The sequence below is a fragment of the Daphnia magna genome, linkage group LG5 (genome assembly GCF_020631705.1).
Source record: "Daphnia magna isolate NIES linkage group LG5, ASM2063170v1.1, whole genome shotgun sequence".
Lineage (NCBI taxonomy): Eukaryota > Metazoa > Arthropoda > Branchiopoda > Diplostraca > Daphniidae > Daphnia > Daphnia magna.
Genome location: NC_059186.1, coordinates 3,971,974 through 3,995,240, shown reverse-complemented (window position 1 = coordinate 3,995,240; position 23,267 = coordinate 3,971,974). Strand labels below are relative to the sequence as shown.

At 40.0% G+C, this 23,267-nt stretch overlaps 2 protein-coding genes, 2 long non-coding RNA genes and 2 pseudogenes across 4 annotated transcripts; 2 read left to right on the top strand and 4 right to left on the bottom strand.

Annotated features, from left to right (window-relative positions):
- Nucleotides 1-3,533: 3,533 nt before the first annotated feature.
- Nucleotides 3,534-5,055, bottom strand: LOC123472607. Its single transcript, XM_045174468.1, has 5 exons — nt 4,932-5,055; nt 4,714-4,835; nt 4,459-4,660; nt 4,143-4,351; nt 3,534-4,082 (listed from the first exon to the last, which is right to left on the bottom strand). Exons 1-5 carry the CDS (start codon nt 5,023-5,025, stop codon nt 3,534-3,536), a joined length of 1,176 nt encoding a protein of 391 aa, XP_045030403.1. The 5' UTR covers nt 5,026-5,055.
- A 3,980-nt stretch (nt 5,056-9,035) lies between these two features.
- On the bottom strand, nt 9,036-9,676 carry LOC123472203. The gene is made up of 3 exons (XR_006646544.1): nt 9,563-9,676; nt 9,353-9,484; nt 9,036-9,293 (listed from the first exon to the last, which is right to left on the bottom strand). It is a non-coding gene; the product is annotated as an uncharacterized LOC123472203 (long non-coding RNA).
- A 413-nt stretch (nt 9,677-10,089) lies between these two features.
- LOC116934691 lies at nt 10,090-10,989 on the top strand (annotated as a pseudogene).
- A 1,412-nt stretch (nt 10,990-12,401) lies between these two features.
- LOC123472605 lies at nt 12,402-14,708 on the top strand. Its single transcript, XM_045174467.1, has 10 exons — nt 12,402-12,407; nt 12,501-12,675; nt 12,734-13,036; nt 13,107-13,284; nt 13,341-13,440; nt 13,526-13,626; nt 13,688-13,832; nt 13,991-14,156; nt 14,220-14,344; nt 14,412-14,708. The coding sequence occupies exons 1-10, from the start codon at nt 12,402-12,404 to the stop codon at nt 14,706-14,708; spliced, it is 1,596 nt and encodes a 531-aa protein (XP_045030402.1).
- Nucleotides 14,709-18,166: 3,458 nt separating this feature from the next.
- Nucleotides 18,167-18,606, bottom strand: LOC116922400. The gene is made up of 3 exons (XR_006647032.1): nt 18,536-18,606; nt 18,385-18,474; nt 18,167-18,323 (listed from the first exon to the last, which is right to left on the bottom strand). It is a non-coding gene; the product is annotated as an uncharacterized LOC116922400 (long non-coding RNA).
- Nucleotides 18,607-20,101: 1,495 nt separating this feature from the next.
- LOC116923896 lies at nt 20,102-22,738 on the bottom strand (annotated as a pseudogene).
- Between the last annotated feature and the right edge of the window lie 529 nt (nt 22,739-23,267).

Sequence of the window (23,267 nt, the reverse complement as noted above, 5' to 3'; positions counted from 1 at the left end):
GTGTAACATGTTTGGATAAATCAACACTCCCTCTCAAACATGTAAACTTGATGAGAGGGGGAAATACAAGGCATTATATTGGACTCCCTCTGTATTCAAAGAAAATAAAATTAGATTAAGTCAGTTGGAACGGGCAGAATACCGGTTGACTCTCTCAGGGAGGAGAAACGAGGGTTTGCTAAAGGTTTAGTGAGAGGGTCTGCCAATTGGTATGTAGTGGAGATTTGCCGAACGTCGATCTCCCCAGCTTCCTGTCGTTCACGAACGAAGTAAAAGCGAACATCTATATGTTTGCTTCTTTGATGATGTACCGGGTTCTTGATGAGATCAATGGCGGACTTGTTGTCGCACATTATGCCGATTGGGCCTTTCCGTCTGGGTATGATGTCTTTCATAAGTCGCCCAAGCCATATGCCTTCTCTTGTTGCTTCGGACGCAGCGACAAATTCGGCCTCAGTTGTTGACAAAGCAACACACGACTGCCTGCGGCTGCTCCAGGCAACTGGTCCACCGTTGAGAAGGAAGAGGAATCCTGTAGTAGATCTCCGAGAATCTGGATCGCCGGCATAGTCAGAGTCACAGTATCCTATAAGCCCATTTTTTGTTGAACCGTAGCAGATTCCGTGGTTCATCGTCCCTTTAAGGTAGGCAAGGATGCGACGGACTGCTGACCAATGATCAGCTCCTGGGTCTTTACAGAACTGGGCGACCTGCCCAACAGCAAAGGATATGTCAGGCCGAGAGGCTAGTCCTAAATACAATAAACTCCCCACAGCTTCTCTGTATGGGAATTGATTAGGTGGGCTTTTTCCAGTTTTCTTTTGAAGACGACTTCCAGGGCTGGCCGGCAGATCCTTTGGAAGGCAGTCTTGCATGTGGAATCGCCGCAATATTTTGCGAATGTAGTCAGGTTGTGAGATGAACAGCGTATGATCGGAGCGATTCCTTGAGATGGAAAGGCCGACGAAATGATTGGCAGGACTGTGGCGCATTTCAAAGTGTTGGCTCAAGTAGCTGATGATTTCCTGGACCAATGACTCGTTGTTGCTGCAGACGATGCCATCGTCTACCCATATGGCAACAGCCACGAATTCTTCTTGGTGGTGACGTAGGTAGAGGCAGGGATCCGCATCACTCGAGCGTAGACCAAATTTTTTTAGAAAAGTGTCAAAAGTGGTATTCCAAACCCTTGAGGCTTTCTTGAGCCCATACAGACACTTGTGGAGACGGCAAACCAGTTTTTTTTCCGGCCACTACGAACCCTTCCGGCTGCTGCAAGTAGATTTCTTCATCTAGCTCTCCATATAGAAAGGCCGTTTTGATGTCCAGTTGTGACATCTCAAGGTTGTTTGCAGCAACAAAAGACAGTATAACTCGGAGCGTGTCGTATTTAACGACTGGAGAGAAGGTCTCTCCGTAATCAATCCCTGAGCGTTGCGAGAAGCCTTTAGCAACCAGTCTGGCTTTGAAGCGAGGAGCTGAGCCACGGACACCAGGCTTGAATGTGAAGACCCATCGTGACTTGATGGCCGTTCGTCCTGGAGGTAGCTGAGAAATTGACCAAGTTTTGTTTGACATTAATGAGTCGTACTCGTCCTTTATGGCCACCTTCCACGAGTCTGCTTCGGCCGTCTGCATGGCTTCAATGTAGCTGTCCGGCTCGTAGATTTCATCTTGAAATGTGACGGACTTGAGTGACTCCCATTGACGTCTAGGCTGACGTATGCGTAATGGATACGGTGAAACGCGCGTTGAAACTGGGGAAGTTTGTTGAGTGTTTGCTGGTGGATTAACTCCTGAAGGATTGCTTTGATCGATTGTCTCGTGAGGTGGCTCAGGTTGAGTATCAGTAGTTTCAATCTCCCCATCAACCTGAGGCAACAAGGGATTTTCCTGAGATGTAGTTGGTGTTGGCTGTGGCTCTGACGTAATCAATGGCAGGGGTTGTCTGAAAAACAATTGTGGAGAATTATTATCTTTCGGAATAGGAAAAGTTGACTCAAGTGTTGAAATGTCATTAAGCTGCTCGTCGAAGATAACATCTCTGCTAATTTTGATCCGTCTTCCTATCGGGTCCCAAAAACGATAAGCCTTTTGAGTAAGGTAATACCCAACAAAGAAGCATTTCAGGCTTTTTGCATCCAGCTTCCGTCGGTCGGCTTTAGGAATGTGGATGAATGCGATGGAGCCGAAAATTCTCAGATGAGAGACGTTTGGTTTAAGGCCGTACCACTTTTGGTGTGGTGTGACTGACGAGATGCTGTTGCTTACGCGATTCAGGACATAAACGGCGCAGGCGATCGCCTCTCCCCATAGTTCAAGTGGCAGATGTTTGGCATGTATAAGACTCCGTCCTGCTTCGAAGATGGTACGATTGGCTCTTTCTGCTACCCCATTTTGTTCCAGGGTGTATGGTGCAGATGACTCAAAGCGAATCCCTTTTCCTGACAGCCAAGTTTTGAATGAGGTGCTAATGAACTCGCCGCCGTTGTCTGATCTCAGGGTGTGGACGAGATTGTTTGTTTCGCTGCGTAATAGGCTGACGTTTTCCTTAAAAAAATCAGCTACCTCGGCCTTCTGTTTCATAAAGTAGACCTGACGCCACCCGCTGAAGTCGTCTGTGAATAATACGAAGAATCTCGCTCCGTTCGGTGTAGTGACATGCATCGGGCCACACACATCCGCATGGATCAGCTGCCCAACTTGATTGGCTCTTGTTCTCCCGATCGGGAATGGCGAACGGTGCATCTTCCCTGCTACACAACCAACACAAGGATGAACGGGGACGACTTTGTCAGCTGGTATAGTCAGTCCATCCGCTACATTATTAGAGGCCATCTTGATGATTGTTTTGGCATGGAGACTCCTGCTTCCTTCGGCACTGGCTACCTGTGTGGTCGACACTGGCTACCCCGACACTGGCTACCCGACACTGGCTACCCATAAGACCGACACTGGCTACCCCGACACTGGCTACCCGACACCGGCTACCTATAGAGGGTGACACCGGCTACCTATAGGTGGCGACACTGGGTTCATCTTTTTTGCTACCCTGTTACATTTAACGTAAGCAAGAATACCCTGGCCTTTTGTTTCTTGCCTGCAATTACATTCCTATTTGCAACATGATGACCAAATGGAAATGGCGTGTCAATTTCCCTTTTTAAAAATCAGTTTCCCCTTATTTTTACGAATGCCGTACCCTTGATTGATCATCAGGAATGATCAAGTAAGTTATTATTCCTAATTATGTTACATGTTTTGATTTTAAAGCAAATTTTTTATATATAGATTGCACATAGGAAGTAAAAAACTAATATTGACTACGAACAATCAGTCAAGACATGCCCACTGTCAAATATTAAATACAGGTTACACATACAATTACACCATAGAATAGAAGATAATTACATGATTACAGTTACAGATTCTTCTGCGTGTTCATTACAGTGGGGACAAATTCCATCACCGTCCCTGATGTTTGAGGAACAATTGTTACATAAGAAGAAGCCACATGGATAAAACACAGTGTTCTATGGGTTAACTTTGCAGACACTACACAATGCTGCTGCTACCGGAGCAGTTCGACCACGTACATTGGGCTGGGATCGTGTTTCGTGGCCACGACCCCGTCGTCCACGGACTGTACCAGAGGGTGCAGCTTGACGGATAGCGGCTGTGTTTGGGTCCAAGCGAGGTCTGCGAGAAGGAGGAAGAATAAAATCACCACCTGGACTTAGGCTTGCAGGTGGCCGACGTCTGCGGTGGCCACGGCCTGTAGGTGCAGGCTGATTAGCGGTTTCTTCTAAAACATCAGCGCCAGTGACGTCTAAGGGACCATCCTGCTCTGTTGGAGTAGCAGGCACCGCAACATCAGCAGACACATTGGGATCAGCGTTCTCTACAGGATCGGCAGGATTAACAGGCTCGTCTGCAACACCATTATCCAAAGGAGTTGCAGGTCTTGCTGTACCAGCTAAATACCGTCGCCTAGGTTGGACCACAGGCTCCACTGCGCCTTCGGGTTGATCTTGATGGCCTTCTTTATGTAAGGCTACTCCATCCTCTACAGGAGCGCTTAGCTAAAAAGCAGCAAAAATTGGATGTAATACGTACAGATCTAAATATTTTTTTTTACTCACATCAGGTTCTGTGAAATATCTTGCCCTAACGAGAAAATTGCGTATGCCTTCCGCTTTCCGATCCGACGCCAAGTACAATCTCTCAGTTTCAGCAATTTGTGAATCCCTTCGACGCTGGAACGGTGTCTTTGGTTTGATGTAATCCATCCCTTTTATCTCGTCTGCTTGATAATCCCTAATCTTTGCATTTTCAGATTCTTTGAATGCATCTGTAATTGAAAAGTTCAATGGGTTAGTAACTAACGTTAGCTTCATAATTCTGTAGTATTCTTAAGTCGAAATGTCTTACGTATAAAATCCCTGAAGTTCAAATGACTTCCTCCACAGCGTTTGTTGAACCATCTGTGCCATGCCTCCACGAGATTGTTGGTGCGGTTGGGCATTTGGAATACGCTAAATCCATCTGGAGTAATGGTGTCAATCCAGTAGCCGTAGTAATAGTCCATAAGACGTTTGATCGCCGCCTGGATCTCGACCGATTCTCTTCTAAGATCTTCTCTGTGGGTATTTTTGATATCGTGTAAATGACAGAAATTTAAAGAAAATCATCAAATTTCTTTTTAAAGTTTACCTGGAAGCCTGCTAATATTGCATCTGCTGGTAGGAGGGCTAGAGCAATCATTTCCTTGACGATGTGACAGACAGTAGGTATACTCCGGTATGCGCCCGTAAGGCCATATTTCTGGACTCTCCTCCAAATTGCCTGAAAAAGTCTAAATGTGAATTTTCAAATTTAAAATGATTTAAAGATAATTTTTATTTACCTGTCCATAATGGAACCAACAGCCTACAAAGGCTTGCTCGCAGGATGACTGAATGGCATTTTCGAAATCTGACATAAGTCTCTCAACGTTGAGGTACACGTCCGGATAAAGATCGTCATACACAGTCAAAATCTTGTCAAGGACAGCGTCGTATAGCTGACGGGTCTTCTTGTTCATTAAAACGAACGCAAAAGGATATACCTGTGTAAGTTTTAACGTTTACAATTACTTTGGTAAATAATAACATAATTTTACTTTGTTTTAGTTGTACCTGCCCAAAGCGGCTTATATGAAGAGTAAAAAGCTGCTTGGAGAATAAAGTAAGATTTTTAAAAGTTCCGTCTGCTTGCAATGGTCTGTGCAATTTCAGGGAGCAGCTTTGGTGAAATAAAGACAAACGCATCCCCTCCGTCGGCCGTTTGGACTCGCCCTTGGTAGAAAACGCCACCTTCGAATGCATCTCTGGTGGTAAATAATAATGTTTGAATTCGCTAATAATTTCCTATTTAAAAAAAATGTTTTTACTTGTATTCAGGATGCTCCATTATGAGTTCTGCGTCCTCATAAATAGTTGTAGGGATCCGTGGCTGCACACTCCGCTTGGCCCGCTGGATGCGACGCTGCATAGCGTCGTTGTAGCTCACGATAAGGCCTGGAAACTCCCGATGAATCCGATCGAAAATTTCACGGGGTGGATCGCGAGAGACCAATGCTTCTTGGGCGCAGGCGTTTATAAAGGCTAATTGTTGTTGCAGATGTGACTCCGGTGGATGGTTGTGCGCAGAGCCATCTTTACGGAACACACCGGTTTGTCTATTTTTCCTGAGTCTAGCGTTGCAATTCCCCTTAACCTTCTTTTGATTCTTGCAGATGTAGACGATCTCGTCCAATCTGTAAATAGGGACAAGCCGTTTTTTACATTAGTATTATGTTTTACGCTTTTACACTCACATTTACAACTAAATCTATGTATTTTTACGGTACTTACAGCGTCTTTTGCTTGTGGTAGATGTATCCACGTTCGGAGTTGTAGTTAACACCGGTGCGACGAGTAGCTGGAACTTCAGCAACGACAGGAAAATCTTCCTCGCCTTCTCCGTTCCACACGGTGATGCTTGCTGTGATGATTTCTGTGATGACTGCTTTTGCTGTTGTAGTTGTGACTGAGACTGTGAGAAAATAAAATTTTTTTTTCTCTGTCCTTTTATACATCTAGGAACTTCCTATTTCTTCATCAGTGCGACCAGTCCAGCCAATACGCAGCTATCGTATGATCCATCCGCCACGAGTTCCGGTAACCCTTATGATCCATGCGCCATTGGGGTCCGGAAACTTCTCAGTTGCTCCACCCGCCTTAACAATCCAGTAACCACTCTTATGATCCAACCGCCGTATATGATCAACCCACAAACGGCCCCTGTGAGATTTTGTATGATCCTTCGACCGCTGGGTTCGTGGAACCCCTCAGTTGATCTACCCGCCACTGTGTTCGGGTGTGAATTCATGTTGTTATCCTGATGTAGTATAATTTTATTTAACTGCTTTCAATTTTTTTGCTCAAAGGTTTTTTACTTTGCATACCTTTTTTGAAATTCATTTTAATTTCGCTTTCCTTTACGTTATTACTCTGAAGTTACTCACAAATAAATCAAAGGTTAAATAGTTAAATAAATTAATTTTTTATTTTTAAAGATTTGCATATGTTTTAGGTGGCATGAATGTCCAAGCAAATGTTTTGTAATTTACATGTGTAAGATGTTACAAAAATGAAATTATACTGTCACGTCCCGTCCTGTTCGCCTTACTTTTTCTTACCAGATGAGCGCTAGATGGCCTTGAGTCGCTTGGCGTTCTTAGATTTAATCCAGATCTCTCTCGCACTTCTCGTCTGCTGACCATTATGGCTGACCATTATGGCCATTATGGCTGAGTGGATGTTAGTTTTCTCTTCTCTGGTGTGTGTGAGTTAATCTCTTGCTTGTGTGAATGTGTTAGTTCCACTAGGGCACCATTGGTTAAGTTAGTGTAGTGTCTGAGACAATTTGTTTAGTTAGCCAATGGTGAAGGCCACCGTCTTGTTCTGTGCCGTATCGTTGGCCAGCATTACGGTGCTTTTTACAAGTGGTTTACATCATCGAGTGTACTGAACTAGATTACCCGTGACAATACTATCTATTTTAAAAGAATTCGTTTGATTACATTCGCGTATATTTGCCAAACATTCGAAAAGCAATCATTTTTTTATACAAGTCGAAAGCTTAGAATCGACGGAGGGTGGGGGGTCTTTTCATTGGACTATTTAGTAAATGCAAGTAAACGAATGTTTCTTACATTGAGTTGGACAGGTTGCCATTATAGGTAATTTTGAAGGGGTAGCAAAAAAGAGGTAGCCAGTGTCGCCAACTATAGGTAGCCGGTGTCACCCTCTATAGGTAGCCGGTGTCGGATAGCCAGTGTCGGGGTAGCCAGTGTCGGCCTTATGGGTAGCCAGTGTCGGGTAGCCAGTGTCGGGGTAGCCAGTGTCGACCCCCAAGGTAGCTAGTGTCGAAGGTAGCAGGTGTCGATTTCCCCTTCTCACTGCAGAAAATTCTTCTTTATATTTGTAAGATTTATCGAACTGTATTATTCTATAAAAAAGTCCAGTCTTTCATAATTGAAAATCGACCAGATAATTTTCAAATTGCTCAGAAACTCTTAAAACTGAAGAATTTCATGTCTATTAGTTTCATCCTGCCTCTTTTCGTTCCTGTTTGTATGTAGACTACTTTTATGAATAATATACCTGCGTCGTTTCTTCGAAAATATCTTTCTCTTTATAACAAACCCCGAAATTTCTGGGATACAGCCCAAAAATTTCGGGGTTATTTGTCTAAAATATTTGCATTGAATTTGAAAAAATGTGAATAGTAGTTAAAACCCTGAAATTTTCAAAAAAGTCTAAATTTCGTACATTTTGCCATTTTTCGGGGGTGACAACCCTAAATAAGTGGTACCCTTTTTAACAGTGACTATTTTACAAACGTGATGTCATGGATACACAAAATTCGATCGGTGACAATTTTTTCGTGGTTAAAACCCCCCGAAAAACTTGTAACTTTTTTAACAGTGGATGAAAATTTTTACTGCCATTGGACCTATTCCTTGAATATTTTCATCGCCAATGATCGACCGATAGAAGTAGGTACCAATCAAGACGTCAACTGGAAACTTGTTATCTGTAGATGGTGGATGGGCCAATTGCAAATTCTTGTGATGTGGCAAGGTACTCTCTAAGAAACGCTGTGTTGAAAAAGGGAAACATGACCATGCTTTGAAAATATTCTAAATTCTATGTTTTCAAAACGGAAACACAAAGTTTAAAAAATGGAGTAAATTTCTTTTTCTCATTTTTACCTTCGCGCCACTTTGGACATTAAACCTAATAAACGCCCCTCATTAAACGACACATGATTTAACTAAACATTGCGTTAAGAAAAGGTAAAAATGTTAACTTTTTGCATCTCTTTGGTGGGATGTAAAAAACAAACATTTTGAAACATCAACAAATGAAATAAGTATATATCGCGTGAATTGGTTTGATAATCAAGTTTATTGCAAACGTAAAAATGTGTTTATTTAAAAAAAAATGAAAAATATTATTTATCTACATTATCAAATCTAATAGATAGAGATTAGTTGTTTCCCATTGCATAGTATGTATTTTGAGATGTCTATTGAAAAAGTTTTTTCTGACAGAGCTATCACCTGTATGTTTCTCAAATAAATAATAGTGGTGCATTAAAACTGAATATTTTCTGTTACCAAATGAATTTTCACTAAAAATCACTGAGAATAAGCCAGAGTCAATAATCGTATAATATTTGTCATTGAAAAATCAAACGATATTCAAATGACTTTTATGTTTCTTCATATTTTCCTCTATTAATATGATCAAATGTAATAAAAATGAGGGTCCAAATAGCACAATGGTTATCAAGCTAGATTCTGACATTATAGGTTGCTGGTTCAAATCTCGACAAAATTATGAGATATTTCATATTTGACATGTTTTGATATGAAGATTGAGTTGAGTTAGGATAACTGAATTCTAGATAGTTTGTAGTTCACACCACTATTTTGTACACAAATGTGAAGTGGAAACAAAAATGTATTGATCAAAATTCAAAAGAGTACAGTTTTCTGCTTTCTTCAGGAATAAACCTATGCCATCCAGAATTAGGTTTTTCCACACAAATATGAACTTCCATAGAGATAGTTTTAGGAGTAGAAATGTGTTTCTTGAGAATGTCATTGAATTGCTGCTCATTTAAAATGGTCTTCTCGTGCAGCAACTGAGTCTGGGAATGAATCCAATTCTTGGCCATGTAGTTCTTTCGATGCAAATTAACTGAAATGAAAAATGAATATGAGTACAAGATTCTTGAAATACTTTTTTACAGTACATACCAGCGTCTAGATATGTTTCATAATCAATTGCTTGTAAAGCCAATTTTTCACGTTTAATATCGCCATTATCAAAATATACATAAAACTCAGTTTCTATTTCGTAGATAATTCTAGTAATTGATGACATTTTAACTAAAAGACACAGGGGAAAAATAACAACGAGTTAATAATAATGTTTCAATATAAAGGTGTTCACAGAAAATAACAAACCGAGTTATATGCTGAGCGTCAGATTGATCAGTGAAGACTGAGCGTTAATAATCCAAACTGACATTAGCTCGTTTTGTACAAACAGGAACAAAAGAACAAAGACTGAGAATATTTGTGAATAATGAAACGAAGAAAGGCGTTGTCAATTAAATCAATTTTTTTTTCAAAAATGTAAAGGGGACGGTACAAAATCAGCAAATAAAGAATTGCGGGAATATGAACTAACACCAAGAAACAGTTTGAAACATCACTCTTGCAGTATAGCAGCGTGTGTTGATTTTGTGCGTTGATAATTCTGTTTATTTTACTGTAGTGAAAATGTTTAATTGCCCTTCGTGTAAAAAATGTGTTGCAGTGAAGTCCATAAAGGATATTAAGATTCATTTAAGCCATCATAAGCAGTATGGAGAACTAGACTTTCCCATTCGTTGTTGTGAACCATATTGCCAAGCTACATGCGACTACATTTACAATAACGGTAGGCACTTCGAAAAATTCCATTCCTTTAATACAGAGGGTGGGGACGTTGTTATGTCTGAAAGTGAAGAAATTGATGACCTTGGTTTGCACGAAAACGAAATCATAGACAATAGACCTAATAACCGCCCCTCATTGAAAGACAAAATGGTTGCAACAAGAATGGCCTTGCAGGGAGCGGTAACAAACATTGTGATAGATTTAAGAGGGAGAGGAAACGTCCCATTCAATGTAACAATTGACGTAGTAGAATATTTCAAAGATGTCTTTGAAATAATTGTAGATAACTTTAGTGAGGCGCTGAAAACCGAGTTCGATTCATTTGATCTTGAAAATGTTAAAGCAAAAGTGATGGATATTAGTCTTGAATTTAAAGGTTTGCAAAGCGTATTTGATGGCTTTGCATCTGATATCGCATTCGCAAATTATATGAGAATCATCCTCGATTTGTTTCACCTGAACCCATTGTCATCGGACATTATCATGCCATTGAACGTGTTGTAGTTGACGGCAAATTAAATCACGTTATTGTAGAAAAACCTTGCATTGCACAATACGTTTCAATTAAAAAAACTTTTTTGTTTGCTATCAAGGACAAGAAGGTGTTTATTCTTGCTTTCGAAGTGGTTCAAGGTTTACGGAGTTAAGCATTAATGATTCAGGGCGAATTGTTTCATATATTCAAATATTTTACGATGGCCTTGGAATCACAAATCCGCTTAAGGCAGGAGCGTCTAAACACAATAGCGGCATGTTTTATTTCACAAATCTCTCTTTACCTCCGAGCCACAATGCTACGTTAGCTAATATTCATCTACTAGCAATGTGTCACTCAAATGACATAAAAAATATAAATTCATTAAATCAGTTGTTAAGTAAAATAGTTTCAGAGCTTAAAGATTTAAACAAAAATGGAATTGAAATTGAAAGTTCCGACGGGCAGAAAATAACTTTATATGTAAAATTAGGACAATTTACAGCGGATAATTTGGGTATGAACCAGATTTGTGGCCTAGTAGAGAGTTTTTCTGGTGATTATTTTTGTATACTCTGCTATGCGACTCGTGAAGAAATGCATAGGCATCATAAAGAAGATAAATTTATTTTACGTTGTCCAATTCAGTATGAGTGTGACATTTCAAGGTTAGAGAGTTTGCCACCTGGGGGAACACACTTTCGGGGTGTTAAATCCAAATGCGCACTGAACGACCTTGAGTATTTCCACATAATGCTAAATTGGACAAATGATTGCATGCATTCCGCCCTTGAAGGTTTTGGTCCACTTGTTTGTGGAAATGTAATTCATTCAATTTCCCAAATAGAAAATAAAGTATCATTGGCAAATATAAATGTTGAATATGCAAAAATATTTAGCTTATTGATTGTAGATAAAGGTAACGCACCATGTGAAATAAAACAATGTCAGCCTGGCGACGGATTCTCACCAAAAATGAGTGCGGCCCAAAATCTAGCTTTGATACGATATTTACCGCATGTCTTAAGTGTGCTTATTGAAAATGACGAGGCTTGTTTTCCATACATTGATTTGCTGTTGACATTACAAGAAATATTTGATCTTGTATTTGCCCCAAAATTTACAGATTCCCTGTTATCATATTTTGACTCCTTGATTTCTGCATTTATTTTGAAATTTAAAACTTGTTATCCGCAGATGAATATAAAACCAAAAATGCATTTTCTTATTCACTATCCTTCTATCATTAAAAAAAATGGACCCTTAAGACATTTTTGGTGCATGAATTTTGAGCGGTTAAACGGGTCTGTAAAGGTTCCTGCCCATATTATTAAAAATTTCAAAAATCCTTTACATACTTTAGCTTATAGGAGACAATGTGCATCACTTGCTTTAATTCTTCAAAGAAAAAGTAATCGGAATTTTATTTCACTTCCCCAAAGGACTTTTGATACCCCGACGGATAATATATCGACAGCAGATAACTTTTCTGAGTATGATTTTCTAATGGATACTATAACTATTGGGGAAAATGTTGTTGTAAACGGCACCGATTATAAGAAAAATACTGTACTGTTAATGGGATGGGGAGATTGTGGATTTGTGTTTGGGCAAATTGTGTTCGTAATTTTTGAAAGCATAGGAAAACCCATATTTTTAGTGAAATTGTTTGATACTGTTGAGTTTCACAGCCCTTTACATTCTTATTGCGTGAATCCGAGAAACCCTATAAGTACAAGATTATGTACTACTGAAAACCTTTGTGACCATCGCCCACTCGATATGTATTCAAGGAATGGAAAATATTTTATTCGGTTGCACTATCATGTTGTTGGTGGTGTGAAGCTTTAAAGTTAAAAGCTTTAGTAAAAATTGTGAATTCTAATTATGCGTGTAAATTTGGCAATACAGCTCATATTACAGCTGTCCCATTTCTCCCAACTAAAAGTAGTCCGCCCACCTGTTTTTTTTTACCATTTCATATAGCAACACGTTATATTGTGGACAGTTTCTATAGTGAGTGAAGTGTTAAAAACTTTAGTTAAAAGTGGTGTAATTGACGTGATGTCTAAACAAGTCGTGAAGCTACTAAATTTTTCCAAAAAAAATTCAAAAGTGAAAATGTTTTGTGTTTCCTCGTTGGATGAGCTGCTATTGAAAGGTATTTTAAAAATATTTCCTTCGTTGTTTTTTAGAAGTTAAAGTCTAGTTTCAACCAGGTGCTACTGCATTTGCCTTAAACGGAATTTGTGAAATCGTTACAAGCTCAGAAGACATTCTTTCGGACGACGAAGTTTTGTTTATGCTGAATTGTCAATCGGAGTTTCTCTATATTCGATTAAGTCAATCTGAAAATGACGGACAACAGAGTAACGAGACCGTAAAAGAGGCCGGGCATCAGAGTATTATCGAGGCCGGGAAACAGAGTAAAGAAACCGGACAGGAGAATAACGTGGTAGAGCAACAGAGTAACGAGACTGGACAGGAGAATAACGAGGCGGGACAAGAGAATAACATGGTAATTTTAGAAATAATTCCTGTATATTGTTTACGACACCAGTTGTTATTGTAATGCATGTGATCATCAATCAGCGTGTTTCCCCGTTGATGATATTCTTAAACAAGGAAGAATTGGTGTTAAAGGAGATACAGCTATTGAAATAATCGACCGACTCAAAGCAGTGGACTACCCCAAAAGTCGTTGCCTTGACAAAGATCACTTTTTTCTTGTTAAGGCCACTGGAACTTGGTTGATGAAAAATTGTGAAAAGTATTTCATTTGTATTTGTAATTGTTGTTAAACATATTAACTTTTTTTTTTTTCAGACGCGAAAATTTCCCTACATTCAACGAAATTTTAAAGATGGCCAAATCAATTGTCTCTTTCTTTCCATCAGCTGGTAGTTTCAACACTGAATCACCGTGGGTATGAATAATTTATATTAAATCTGTTATAAGAGAAATGACACGTTCGTTGTTATGATATTCTTATACTTTTGGTGTTATTTAAGGATTTGTTTTTTGACGATAAAACTCGCAAAGGTTCGTTAGAGTCCTACATGAGAGGGAAACGAACAAGGAAGCAGCTTTCAGATAAACGTTCAAATAAGCGGTACTCAAATAACTTTTTTCTTACTTTATTTCACGTTTCTCTAAATTCATTTAAATTCTAGGCCCAAAACAGTCTTTTTGTGTCCTGAGGGGGATTCTTATACGGAAGATGAAATAAGGGAAGCAGAGGAGTTCATGAGATTTACACAATTAGATTCCAATGACACAAGAAACCCCAATTGCAGCAAAATGCTTCGTTTGATGAAAGTAACGTATGAAAGCCGCCGGGCTTTCTTACAAAATGGATGCAAGGTTGACGCATCTCTATTTTTGAACAAATATCCTCGTCTTAAGGACATGCCTGAAGCCGTAATATTTCTACTATGCATGTGTATTATTTATGTATAAAATATTGTTTATTGCAGGTAAGAGACGAATTTTTTCGTTTAAAAGGGAGTACTTTGGAAACTTTTGCTTCAAATTGGCGGAAAGCAGAATGTAAAATAATAGAATTTTGTAAACAGAAATTTATGAAGAGTTTAGCCGTCTTAGATATCTTAAGGAAGGCAGAGGAAGCTGAAGAAAACTTTGGTTTGTGTTTCAATGTATCCTTTCATAATTCAGTTTAAATTAATAAACTATTTTATCATTTAGATATTCCTGGACGCATGAAATGTGTCTTAAAGTTGACACTGCATGCAGCAGCCAATACGCAACCGTCCCAAAACAAAAAAGGATCAACTGCTGACGGATGGAATCTTCTGTACCAGTCATTCAATGCAAGTTACATCATTAAGTAAATTTTTAATGTGTGTTTCCCAGTCTAACGATTTCTAATAACTATAGGAAATTCTTCTTCCGGAGGAGGCTGCAAATCGTGCTAGCGACATGGAGTTGCCTGGTGTCTTGGACATAAATGGGGCATATTACATCAAGATCGACAATTCGGCTGTAGCTCTTACTGAAACGAAATCTTTTGAACAATCAGTGGGTTATTTGCTAATGTACTATCACATCCTAGACATCAATTATCCTGCAAAATTGAAATTTGTTTATGGATTTCTTGAAACTATGTTTGATATTGTCCCCTCAATGAATCCATCCAAAAAAATGAAAGATTTGTGTTCCTTTGTTTTCAATTGAAGTATATGTACTTTTGTCTAAAATAAAGTGACATATTATAGCTGTTGAAAGTATAGAATATTTTTTTTATCTAATAAAATGAATATATAGATATTCGGATTGCATTTTGGCTGTAGATACATATAAATGCTGAGAAACAGCATCTGATACATCTAGATACGATAAATCTATAGCAAAATCTAGAGAACAGAAAAGGATGCAGAGGATTAGATTTTTACCAAATTAGGTTTAAATGCATTAGCTGCAAATTAATGTATTCAACTTTAAAGTTAATTCATTTATTTATGTAAATACAATTTTTTACGAATTTCGAGAAATATGCAAATAAGGGGAGGGATAACAAGGCCAGGGAGGAGTATATTCCTCCCTGACAAGGCCATGGCTTCCAGCATAGCCTGGGGTTCTTTCGGTGCCGTTTGGTTAAAAACAAAAAGAAAACAAATGTGTTTGGGTGGGGGGAATCATTTTTGTTTCGAAAAAAATTTCTAAACATCGTGTGTCGGAGGAGGTGACAAACAAGTCATGTTTAGATATAGCAAAACATTAGTTTCCTTTTAGAACACAGCGTTTCTTAGAGAGTAGAAGCAAGCATCGGGTAAGGGTCTTCTAAGGGTTCGACGATGAATTCCAATACCACAGCTTGAAGTAGGATACGCTCGCCATTTGATCCGTTGAGCCAGAAGTTTATTACGTCATAATAGTTGGGTTAAACAAAGTTGGCGGGAATACCCTTAAATCCCGATAGAGAAAGAAGTACTCTTCGGAATGTGTGGAGTCGAAGAAATTTAACGAGTCGAGTCGTGATGAAAGTCAATCGTGATCCCTCATCAATGAGAAGGTTGGCAAGAAAGGATGAGAAACGTGAACTAACTGTGGCAACAGCAGTTTTAAGGGAAACGAATGGTAGGGATTTGGGTATTATTGCCCTTCCAGGTTTTTTAAAATCTTTTGTTAGAACACAGCTTGTATGGAAGTGGTCTTTTGTAGTACAGTGTTAATTCCATTCTTTTCGTTGTGGAGGCTAGAGTGGTGTGGTTGTTAACAATGACATCGAAAACGAGACGGACAGTCTTTGATTGTCGAGTGTGTAACAATGAGGCAGCTGAAACACAACTTTTTAAGTTTTGAGCGTTCATCTGGTCCCTTTATTTCTGTGCAATTAGTCGGGTAATGCTCGCCAGTACAATATGGGCATACCTTTTTCTTTGTCATCTGTGCACAGCAGCGACTGAATACTTAATTAAGGGTCTTTCAGTAGGAAAAAAATACCGAAAAAATTAAGTATCCTTAAATGATACCTGATTTTGAAAAACTATACTTAAAATTTTCCCTACTGAAAGCAAATTTTATACCTATTCTATCGATTTTAAGTATTGTAATTTTGTTGAAGTACCACAAAAACCTTTTTAAGTGTTTAAAATGTTTAAGTATTCTTCATAGCATACTTAAAATACCACTGTTAAAATAGTAGACCACTATTTCGGGGTTAATTGCCCGAAAAATTCGGCAAATGAGATCTTGGGTTCTCAGCCCCGAAAACTTTGTATCGTATCGCAATACGAAATTTTTGGTGTTATTAACCCTAAATTTGTGGGGTATTATAGGTACATAATGAAAAAACCGATTAGTTTGCCACGGTACTTGAACACTAGATGTTTCGATCCGTAGTCTAATGCTTTACCACTGGTACATTCGATAAAATATTACTGGCAAACATATCTTCAAATATAATTGTAAATTATATTTGTAATATAATTATATTATATTATATTTGGGCTGCATGCCCAAAGCTCCCCTCGTTAGCCTAGGGGAATAAAGGGGTTGAGAGCGGCGAAAGGAAAGAGATAAAGCTCCGCCCCTCAAGGTCGAAAGGGACGGAAAAACGCTATTTTTTGTCACAAACCTTAAAATTAGAATAATTAAATGAAGCAAACGAGAGATAACACATCTCTCATTTTTATATGTAGTATAAATCAATATCTACTCTATACAATTATGAAAACGGCTTATGAAAATTTTCGCAGCCGGGGAAGATATTGATTTTTAAAGAGGGGAGGGTATCAATACTTTGTCCTTAAATTAATAACCTTTAACTAAATATTCTTAAAAAATAAGTTAAACCAAAAGATAGCCCGTGAAAATCTGATTAATAATATGTATTTTTAAAAATTAGATTATCAAACAATTGGTCTACAAATTAAGAAAAACAAAAAACGCACGGGAAAAGTGGACTACGGCAAAATGAAAAAAAACAATTTTCATTTCGCCGCATTTAAAAAACTAATCGTCTAAAATGGACGAAATTTGTAAAACAAGTTATTTAGGACAGTATAAACCTACTGTCCAAATTTTGCTAAATTCTAAAATATGTGCGCGCCAACGATTCGGTGACTTCGGCTGGATTGACCCAATTAGAATTACCTTTAGGGATCGTAACACGATCCCCCTGGTAATTTACAATTGTGCTACGAAATGAAATTTCGTTAGACCCTAAGGGTGACTTTGTAAGTGGTTTTAATTGCCCTCTAAGAAATATGTCGGGAACAAATTCCGAGATAACATTTCGGTACATTTTTACCGATATACTTGTCGGTTTTTCTCTGATTTTACCGCCAAAATCCCTACAATATGATTTTTGAAAGGCTAAGAAAAATATCCGATAATCAATCACGGTATTCCGATTGGAGGACAAACATATTAGGGTGGGTTGGCGATCGTAACAAAGAAAAGTAAACAAAAGCATTGCCAGAGGCCTTGCCTAATTACCTGTTATCCTTACCAATGAGGATTTTTTAACGGGGAGGCACATTTTTTCCATTTTGGCCTCAATATGAAGAGAATGAGTGCAGTTGTTGATTTGCAATTCTTTTTTCGACAATTCGACAATCGTAAAATAAATTTATATGGAGCGTCAATTGCCAAAAGTCTAATTCATATACATAACATATAAGATTTTCAATTGTAGGAAAATTTCTCCGAAAATCACCCTACACATGTCTCACAATATAGTGCATTCTAAAATACACGTATTACAGTAAATGTGGCACGTGCCACTGTACAGTGGCAAACTATCAGACTACTGTGAGTAAGATGTATGTTGCTATGGTTCGAATCCCTCCAAAACCACTAGCTCAGAACTAATCTAATAGCAGTAGGTCTAAGGCATAAAATCAGAAATAAAAAATTTAATTTAATGTTATTCAATAACAATTTGGATATTGCTCGAGATATTATATTGCAGAGTGACTAGTAGACTTCGAAATCACCAAGTTAAGGTGGAGCTATTTGAGTACAATTAGGAAATTGCTCGAGATCGCGTAGCGATCGATGAGCAGTTGAAATTGTACGAAGTTAGAGAGACCTTAACTGGGTGATAACTCGGTAAAGAGCAAGTGGTGTGACTGTATTAGATTGTCAATCTCTGAATACATGCAAACTCTCTCGAGCACAAATATCACCAATTCTGAGAAACAAAGAACATGTTAGAAACATGAGGTAGGGGAATAGAGTTTACGGCTTTACCTGAGGTTAACTCAATCTTGGGTGAGTATGTCAGGTCGACTAATGGGTCTCAACTGAGATCAATGGGAATAATACTTCTTACAACCGAAATCCCTACACAAATGCCAACGGGTCAGGAAGACACACAAAATCACACATTATAAATAAGAATTACCACGAGGGAATAAAAAATCAGGATCAATTGGGCTCATGCCCAGCTCACGCCACAGTTCAGATCAGTCGTGGGTAAGATAATGCAAATATTCTGAATAAAATACATAGGCTATAAATACAAGATCCATACATCATTCTATAATACAAGTTACCAAACGAATAGCTGACGAGAAGTCGGGTAAATTCAAATTCACAACGTGAGAAAAATAGACTGACAAACGCCGGCCATTAGGCCCACAGACGACAATTAAATGACAGGGGAATGGAAAAACGGCAATTAGGACTAAACAGTAATGATCAGCGCCACCTATATAAAATTATTGTGAATCTGCTGGACCACTGGGTATGGACACGATGTAAAAAAAACAAAAGAAAAACGGGTTTCCTTCTTCAGGTGATAATGCCCCTTTCCACCTCAGACCTTTGAGGCTTCTCATAAATAAATAATAATGCTTCTTCTTTCGGGGAACAGAATCCGCTATATTTTGATATCGGAGGGGTAGTTAGTAGCCATTGTTAGTCCTCTGTAAATATCAAAGAATTTTAAGTAAATAACTGATGGGTGGGTGGGTGGTTCCTTAACCTTAGTAAAGGTCTCTCTAACTTCGTACAATTTCAACTGCTCATCAATCACTACGCAATCTCGAGCAATTTCCTAATTGTACTCAAATAGCTCCACCTTAACTTGGTGATTTCGAAGTCTACTAGTCACTCTGTTCCCAGAATTACATTCTGGCAACTTTCGGTGACGATGCTCTTATTACAGTGTGTGGAGAACACACTCTCCGTTTCCCAGATACCCGTACGAAGAATTGTTTTGATAGGCATCCCAGAAGCTTTGGCCTTGGAGGCGGCAGCTCCACGGGTAGAGTGAGCGCTATAAATTGATATGTTGACCCCTGCGTCGGCTAGCACCGATTTAATCCATCGAGCAATAGACGAGCCCCGATTGGAGCGTGCGGTGATTTGGTACCCAATATCAGGCTGGAAGGCCTGCTCTCTCTGAAGTTCTGAGTCATACTTACGTACCTTTCAAGGCATAGGACTGGACAAAGGTTAGAAGAGGGGTCCAGTTTGCGCAAGAAGAAGTATTTGATACCTTTCGGCTTGCGTTGGTTTTTTCTGAGTTTCAAAAAGGCGAACTTCACGACTGGACCCGGGAAAACCAAGGACTCCGAGTCAATTGCCGCAATTTCAGAAACTCTGAATAAGGAAGTCAGAGCTAACAGAATGACGAGTTTCTGCGACAGGGAGGTGAGGCTTAGATCAATATCTGTTCCCAATGAATCTATATAGCGCAAAACTACCCCCACGTCCCTAATCCCGGTATATTTTGGCTTTGGCGGAGTAGAATTAAATATACCCAGCATTAATTTGAGAACTAACGGATGTTTGCCAACATCGTAGCCTTCCATCTGCTTCAGAGTTCCCGATAGCATCGAACGATACACGTTGATCGATCTATAAGCCAGTCCTTTTCCGTGGAGGTCGGACAAAAATTCTAAAACTGTACCTAGAGGAGGAGACACAGGATCTTGAACCCGCTCTGTACACCAACTGACCCAACCGTTCCAGCAGCTTTGGTAGGCAGCTGATGTGGTTTCACGATTTCCTGCCAGGAGTAGGTGGACCACTTTGCTCGAAAGGTCTTTGTTTTCCCATCTTTGCCTGATAAGACCCAGGCGGCCATCAGCATCGACCCACGAGCCAACCTCGGATTAGGGTTCCCTTCCGGATCCATAAGTAGATTCGCCGCTGGTTTCAGGATATGGGGTGGTTGGTATGCCAACTCCATTATTGTTGGCCACCGCGGTTGTGCTGGCCAGACCGGCGTCAGCAGAAGCGCATCCGCTCGATCCTTCCAGATCTTAAACAAGCATCTGTGGATGAGTTTGAAAGGCGGGAATGCATAGCCCCTTAATGATCCCCAATCCAGTGTGAATGCGTCCACTGCCATCACGTCCGGCTGTGGTTGCCAACTGACAAACCTGTCCAGCTGTCGGTTCCAAGCTGAAGCAAATAAATCTATTTGCGGGTTCCACTGAGACGATATGCGTTGGAAATTATCTGGCCGTAGCTTCCAATCGCCGGCCTCAAGATTCAGCCTGGACTGGTGATCTGCAACCACATTCAAAATACCTGGTACAGTATCCTGCACAAAAAGGTGAACACCGATTTGTTCTGAAAAAGCCATCTGTGGGTAGAAAATATGAATAGTTTACCTTTTTTAAGGAGAGGTAGGGCGGTTTTGGCGTAAAATCCTCATAAAGGGGGTTGGGTAATGTCAGTCCAGACACTTTTTTTTTGCCCTAGGTATTAAATGTCTGGGAAAAATGTAGTCTGTATCATCGGCGTGGGTGCGAGACCAAACGCCAGACATGTAAATTGGAATAAACGCCCCTTCCACTGAAAACGCAAAAACTTTTGATGAGATGGGCAAACGGGTAAGGTAAGGTAGGCGTCCTTCAAATCCAGTTTCACCATCCAATCCCCTTTTCTCAAAAGAAACCGCGCCGATTCTAGATTCTCCATCTTAAAATGCTTAGATCGAATGAACTGGTTTAAAGGCTTTATATTAACTATATGTCTAAACCATCCCAAATTTTTTGGAATTAAAAACAATGAACACACGAATCCCCCCGACCCGTCTGTGATCTCTCTGACCGCCCGTTTTTTTACAAGATCCCCCACCTCATTGTCACATATGGTGATCATTTCCCTAGACATGATAACGGGGGACGGAATTTTATCCTGAGTAGGTGAATAAACGAAATCAAGTTTAACGCCATGCACTACACTCTCCAAAATCTATCAATCGTCTGTTATCCCTTTTCAACGACCCGCAAAAGCTATTAACCTAGCAACCACATGTTCTTTTGACGGGTATTTGGGATACATATAGTGGGGAATAAAAACATACATTTGGCCCCTTCGCAACCATGGACTGGCTCCTGCCGGTCGTACCCTTTCACTTCCAGTTCTTTGCGGTAGCTGCTCTCTAGTCTTCCTTGGACGTAACACGAAGGGCTGGCGCGATGCTGACTGTGAATGGTCTACTGACCCATTTCTTCTTGACCTGAAACTCGTTTTGGTCCTTGAGGTTCTTTCCAGTGTCGCGTCCTGTGATGCCTCTTTAAGCATCGACTCTAGGAACTTTCCCGTAAAAAGGAGCTCACGAGTCTCCTTTCCGGGCGCGAACGCATCAGGATCGGCCGTGAACAAATCCAAATTCGGTTCTATTAAGCCAACCACCACTCGTCTTCTCTGACGAGTAACGTGATGGTAAGCCCGTGACCACTGCCGTAATGCATTTTGCACCAAGTCCTGGGCTTTTCTCTCCATTTCTCCCTCACCGAGCGAAAGAATGCGGGTATACAGATCAATAAGCGGTGCGCCTATGTCCAGAATCTTCAGCTGTGTCGTGATCAGTGCTTCTTCTGATGCATTCACTGCTTTCAGCTTCCCTTTGTTTTTCGCCCGCCTGTACATGTAACCATCAAGTTTCGGGGGTTTCACCGAAAACTCTTTATCTGCGAATTCTAGCGGAGTTCTCTTGGTTTTAGCCTTGGACTCGTCCGTTGACACGCCCTTCGTCAACCAGTTCGATAGCGCTTCACTTACTTCTTGCGGTACAATCAATGGCGTAGGCTCACACTACCACTCGCTACTGACTGCTTGGCTCCGGGGTTTGAGCTTTTGATGGGGCTGGTCCTGGCGAAATGGATTGTGCCGGTGACCCGGCCGCTGACGGTCCAGCCAAACTTTATGGTCTTTGGTTGTTTGGGCACCATGGACGGTTAAGGAACTTTTGTAGACGATCTTGATCTTCATGATCGTCGATCACTACTGCCTCCACCTCGTCCTCTTCTTGTGGGAGCCCGTAGTCCACGCCATGCCCACTGAATCTTTTCGCACAACCGCGGTCCTCAATCTCCCGACGGGGATCACGATATCTTTCGTTGTATTGCCTATCATCTACCTGGTCTTAGTCTGCCTCAAAAATGTCTCGACGCGAAATGAATCTTGCCCTTCCGCTCCATACACCTCTACCAGCATCTCGAGCGCACAGATCCTATTGGTCGAAACCGTAAACTGGCCCCATTTCTGCCATAATATTGATCATAACGATCATGAATCGGAGCAAAGTAAGGTCGGTCACGATAAAAATCACTCGGCGCTGTGCGCAAGAGAGACCTTTCTCTTTCCTGGAAACGTGAATCGTAATATTCACGGCGATCACAAAAACGAGAGCGTTCCAACAAATCTCTTTCTTGCTCCATATTTGCTAAACTAACGGCACGTGGATCCAACAAGTCGTCTCTACGCTTGTCTCTAAAATTTCCAGGTGCCGACATCTTTATTGTGCAAGAGTTAAAATAAGTCTGAGTAAAAGGAGGCGTATTCAGGTATCAGGAAGGGAACGGTTGTTCATTTGTTTTTTCTTTAAAAAGCTACGAAAAATATATTCTTTCTACACCCTTAGGGTCTAACAAAATTTCATTTCGTAGCACAATTAAATTCGGTTAGGTGATATGATTGAAATTTAGGGGGAAGATTTTTAAGATATGGTAACATTCGATTTTACGTGCTGAAATTCTGTTTTTGAACATCGCCGATTCATAAAAGTTGTGAAGTTGATAAATATACCCTGCTAACACGGCTGGTCTGATATCCGCCAATGCGACGTATGTTCATCCATTCTTCGTCGCATCTATTTTTCGTCCAAAAAATACGACGATAGTGCGTATTTTTCACGTCTTTTTACGATGTTGCTATCTTGTCTATTTTGTATTAGTTTTAACTGTCTAATAGACGTGGTAATTTGCCACAAACTGGATATATTTTCCGTGTGTACAAATTACGTCCATTAGATGACCAATTCAA

Coding starts and splice junctions, on each gene's coding strand:
- LOC123472607 (XM_045174468.1), bottom strand. CDS start 5,025: ATGACGATCTTTATCCGGACGTGTACCTCAACGTTGAGAGACTTATGT. Junction 4,352..4,458: donor CAACAAACGCTGTGGAGGAA/GTCATTTGAACT, acceptor TTTCAATTACAG/ATGCATTCAAAGAATCTGAA. Junction 4,083..4,142: donor GATATTTCACAGAACCTGAT/GTGAGTAAAAAA, acceptor GCTGCTTTTTAG/CTAAGCGCTCCTGTAGAGGA.
- LOC123472605 (XM_045174467.1), top strand. Junction 12,676..12,733: donor GGATGAGCTGCTATTGAAAG/GTATTTTAAAAA, acceptor AGTTTCAACCAG/GTGCTACTGCATTTGCCTTA. Junction 14,345..14,411: donor TTCTGTACCAGTCATTCAAT/GCAAGTTACATC, acceptor TAATAACTATAG/GAAATTCTTCTTCCGGAGGA.